Source organism: Nestor notabilis, unplaced genomic scaffold (assembly GCF_000696875.1).
Source record: "Nestor notabilis isolate BGI_N333 unplaced genomic scaffold, ASM69687v1 scaffold8626, whole genome shotgun sequence".
In the NCBI taxonomy this organism is placed as follows: domain Eukaryota; kingdom Metazoa; phylum Chordata; class Aves; order Psittaciformes; family Psittacidae; genus Nestor; species Nestor notabilis.
In genome coordinates, this window is record NW_009933276.1 from 2973 (window position 1) to 8003 (window position 5031).

Sequence of the window (5031 nt, forward strand, 5' to 3'; positions counted from 1 at the left end):
CCCAGAGTCACAAATCCTAAGGGAATGCTCAATAAAAGTACCCTGCATGTTTAGCTGAAACCTACAGCCTTCTTGTGGTGTGCAAGATCCATTCATCCAAGCATAGAGTGTTTAGGTAGCTCTGGAGTTGAAGTCATTGCTGCTACTGATGGGAAAGCGTCAGTGAGGTGGTTAGTGCTGCCTGGTGCCCAGTAATGAGAAGATGTCTTTTCTGGCAGACATCACTGCTTTTCTGGTAATAGAATTACGGAATGGTTCAGGTTGGAAAGGACCTTAAGAGCATCTAGTTCCAGCCCCCTGCCATGGACAGGGACATCCCACACTAGACCATATCACCCAAGACCCTGTCCAACCTGGACTTGAACAACTGCCAGGGATGGAACATTGAAAACTTCCTTGGGCAACCTGTTCCAGTGCCTCCCTACCCTCACAGTAAATAACTTCCTTATATCTAGCCTGAACTGCTTCTGTTTAAGTTTAAACCCATTGCCCCTTATCCTTTCGCTACGGTCCCTGATGAAGAGTCCAAGGAGGATGGCCCTCAGCTTTCAGTACCTCCCAAATCTTCCTATAGCCTGTGGGAACGGACCAGCAAGGACATGTAGGCCATGTGCAGCTGTTGCACTGGCAGGAGTAGTATGGTAAAGCCATTTGTTATGCTCTTTACCTTGTTCCGTACCATAAGCATAATCTGGGAATAAAGCTTGGTGCACAGAAGAGGATTGCAAAAGCAGATAATGATTTTCATTTATACCAGCATGTGCTGTGTCAGGCAGAGCATTGTAGTGCCTGGAGGCTTAACGTCCAAGGATTAGTGCTGTTGATTTTGTTCTGCAGGGGAATTCTCTTCTTTGTATGCCCAACGTTCTCAAGGTATATTTGGAAAATGGACAGACGAAGGCTTTCAGGTTTGAGACAAGCACTACTGTCAAGGTAACAATGCTTGGTTGTCTGCCTTTGTTCCTACCACCTGAATTTAATCCAGTAGTAAAGGCATATGCAGTGGAATTTGCAACCTCTTGGTTTTATTGGCCAGCTAGTGGAACTGGATTGCCAGCTGATGCTGAGCTTACTGGATTTTCCATGCTCTTCCTGCAGAGGAGATGTTGCTTTGATTCGCTCTGTTTTCCTCACTTCAACCAATTTTCACAAAACTTGCAAGAACTTGGCTACAAGACCACTACACTTTGTGAAGTGTAATTGAAGTTGGGCAAGAGTATATAGGTTGGTGGGGACTGGCGAATCAGCAGCTGTCCACACTAACATGTCTTACTTTGGAAACCACGTGACAGAATATAGAGGAAGTTGTTTAATATAGCCTGTCTGTGCAGTTTCATTTTTGCGCTGGTGAAAATGTTTCCCTGTGGAGACACGAAAACTGATAAACCTCTTGAGAGGGAAAAGCAGTACCATCTACCTAGAATCACTTGTGCTTGGAGGCATAGACAGGTTACTGTCATTCTCTTCAAAGTGCAAGGTGCTGTTTTCTAGAGCCACTAACTAGCACTTTACATAACTTCCGTGCTTAGACATAGACTTAAAAACCTTAGGATTTTCTAGCCTGATCTTTAGAGTTGATCAGTGTTTATGTTGGAGTTAATAAGATTTGCCTGTGCCTAGTGACTGGAGGCCATAATTTCTTTAAAGAATATATGATGTCCTGCAGCAGTGCAGTTACTGTAGAAAAAATGCACAATAAATAGGCTTTCTGGAGTTACCAGGATGAAAGAATGTTAAGGGGAAAAGCAAGGAGATTTAATTTATAATGCACAGAAAACTTTTTTCAGAAAGGAGAAATTTATTGTCTAGTTCATCCAAACTTCACAAAACTGTTGTGATCTCTCATGCAAGTAAGTCTCTGCAAGTCTTGTGACTTGCAGGGCAGAGAAAAAGAAAATAATGAAATAAAGCAGGGAGACAGTAAGGAAAGGGGAGATGAGTTGTAAAGAGAGGTTTGAATGCCCACCTGCAAGGGATTAATTTCTAAAAGACGGATTAGCTCTTCATGTTAGGCTCAACTTGCTCACCTCTGATCTGGAACAAATTTTTCCTTACTGCAATTGAGTGCAACCCTCACCAGTGTCCTAACAGAAACACTCAAATGGGTAAAATGCTTCTCAGGTTAGGTGCTTTCAAAAGTGCCTGTGCTGTTTAAGAGATCCTTGCTTAAAACTGCGGTGAGTCAAATATTTGTGCTTACCTTAAGAGTCTTGAGTGAATAAAAGGAGTTCTCTTTCGATTCAGTCAAGCCTGATACAGTGTTTTCTGTTTGCCAAAAATAAACCTAGTTATTTCCATGAGACTTAGTACTCCAACAGAATTCTCCATGCAACAGGAACACCAATTTCAGTCAAATCAGGTAAGGTTGGTACAGTTATGCTCTCAAATTCTTGTTTATTGGTGGGCCACAAGTTCTTTCTAGTTTCTTCAAAAAGTGTCATAGAGTACTAGCAAGCTGGAATGGTGAACAGCAAACATTTGAACCAAAGGTGACAAAAAGTGCTCAACACCACCAAACTAAAAACTGTAAAGCCAAAGCTTTCAGCATGGCTGGCTCTGAACGCCATCCTGCTGACTGCCTGGCTGGCGTGTTCTTTTGTTGCTTAGACATTCAGCTGGGACAGCATAGCAGCTAACTGCCAAGCTTGTGCTTGGTGTCCCAAAGAGGTTGCCATCATTTCTGATTAACTTGCGGGCTTTCGCTAGCCTTGAGACCTCTGTGGTTTGTTTAGGTCAATGTGTTCAGAAACTGTCAGTGAAGAGGAAAAGGTACTGGTTTCCTGTGAAACAGCACTAAAAATTTCACTGTGTTGTAGCACCAAGCATGTTCTTGGCTGCAGAGAATTTTGTGTCTGGCCACTGCCCTTTCAGTGCTTTTCCACATGCTGCCAGCAGCAGTCTAGAATCATTCACATTTGTGCGGTGTGCTAGCAGTGTTTAGCAACTCTCTCTGAATTTTTTGATCAGCTGTGGGCTTTCCCTTCCCAGGACATTGTTCTCACCTTGAAGGAGAAGCTCTCAATCCGGAGCATTGCGCACTTTGCCCTTGCTCTGGAGGAGCAGTACAACGTGGCAAAGATCCACCTGCTGCATGAGGAAGAGCTTATCGAGCAGGTGAGAGAAGAACCCCTTGCATGCCCCTGCAGGCATGCTGGGAGGAGGAAGAGGGGGCACCAGCACAAATTAATTTTGGCCAGTGAAGTGCAGAGAAAACTCAGCTCTGCAGGTATCACAAGAGGATGTGAACTTGGCCCCATCTCCAGAGGTGCTGTTCTCTCCCTGTTGCATGTGTTATCACAGCATTAACTAGAGCTCCTGGAGAAATGACACTTTCAGAAGTGTCTCACTCGATTCAGAGAGCCCATAGAACAATACCCATGGGCTGGAGTTGCTTGGACTGTGTAGAGCAATCAAGGGGATGAGCATGCTTTGTGCCACTTGCCCGCTCAGCCCATCTACAGATACTCAGATCTGTTATTTCAGATAATCTTAAAATAGCTGTGTAGCCAGCTGTTTACTGTTCCCTAGGTAGTCAGAGAGTTAAACCAGCCAAGTGCCACTTCGATTAAGTTCTAAATCAAAAGTTTGTGTCCTGCAAACATGAGGTTAGTTCTCTTAGTAATTCTATTGCTCTGCTACTAATTCTCAGCTAATCTAATTTGTGAGAATGGGCCTACTTGGAAGTCTATCTCCATGCTGTTGACTTTGTTGGTTGGTGTTGCACTATGATGCAGAGAGTAGCTAATGCTGTCCAACCACTGAGCATGTGTGTCTCAGAATTTCTGCTTTGTTTCAGATGGTAAGCCTATATGGGATTTTCCCAGAATAAAATATGCTAATGTGTAACCCAGGGAACATTGTATAGATATTATGATGGTGATCCAAGTTTCTATTTAGGGCTGCTGTTACCTTAGACTGAACTTAAAAGCAGAGATGCTTTTCCCTTTCTCTGTCATTATCATATGGCCTTGCAGCATCTGTCCTGGTTATACTGGCAAGTATGTGAGATCAATGGATATTTAATGAAGCTTTGCTGTCAAAGAACTTACAAGCTACCACAGGGAGAAGCAAAAACCAGGACAAGAATCTAAGATAAAATTACAAACATTAGCAATGTATCCTTGTATTTGCTGAGGACAAATGGCTAATCTGCAGTCATCCCACTTGACAGTAGCTTTAAATTATTTCTGAGTTACAGGCAGAGGCTTACTATGCATTTATGAAGGGAAGAACTACAGCAGCCCTTGTGGCATGATGTCGTTTGTCTGTTGCAGGTGGTCCAAAAAAGAGAATCTCATGACTACCGGTGCCTCTTCAGAGTTTGCTTTGTCCCAAAGGATCCCTTAGACCTCCTGCAGGAAGACCCAATTGCCTTTGAATATCTCTACCTGCAGGTAAAATCGAGGCATTTCATGCTTCAGGATCTCTTCTCGTCCAGTTCTCTTTTCTGCTTTAAACCAAAGCATACTTCAGGCCAGTTCATTTACATGATGTGAAATGCAGAGCACTTAGGAAGAGACCATTTGGAAGCAATTTGTCTTAAATTCTTAAATCAATTTAGATACTTGTCTTTTTAACAGAATGAGATTGAAATTAGCTGGGTGGCTCCCTTTATGACTCACAGTAGTTATATCAGAAGCCTTAATCTGACTTCTTGAGCTCACATCATTATGCTAACTCAGATCTATTTGTTCCAGAGCTGCAGCGATGTGCTTCAGGAAAGATTTGCTGTGGAAATGAAATGCAGTGTGGCATTACGTCTGGCTGCTCTGCACATACAGGAGAGGATCTATGCTTGTGCTCAGCCACAGAAAGTATCCTTGAAATACATTGAGTAAGTTCCTGAATTTCTGCGCTATGTTGTGGCTAAGTCTGGCAGAACAAGGAGCCAGCTAAAAGTGGCATAAGCTCTGTTTGCCTAGTGTTTAGCTCTGGATGGAAGACTGTCTCTGACCCAAAAAGACTGCAGTCTTTTAGTTGTGCCAGTGAATTTGAGTCAAGGTGGCTTCAGGGATTGTCTTCAACCTGCTG

The 5031-nt window shown here is 43.2% G+C and overlaps 1 protein-coding gene across 1 annotated transcript in view; it reads left to right on the forward strand.

Annotated features, from left to right (window-relative positions):
- Positions 1-837: 837 nt before the first annotated feature.
- FRMPD1 (FERM and PDZ domain containing 1) overlaps positions 838-5031 on the forward strand; it is a gene marked incomplete at its 5' end in the record, with an annotated part of 13089 nt that continues 8895 nt past the window's right edge. The window contains 4 exons of the mRNA XM_010016794.1: positions 838-933; positions 2989-3114; positions 4275-4394; positions 4698-4834. Coding sequence (XP_010015096.1) covers positions 838-933; positions 2989-3114; positions 4275-4394; positions 4698-4834 — 479 coding nt within the window. The remainder of the gene's footprint in view (positions 934-2988; positions 3115-4274; positions 4395-4697; positions 4835-5031) is intronic.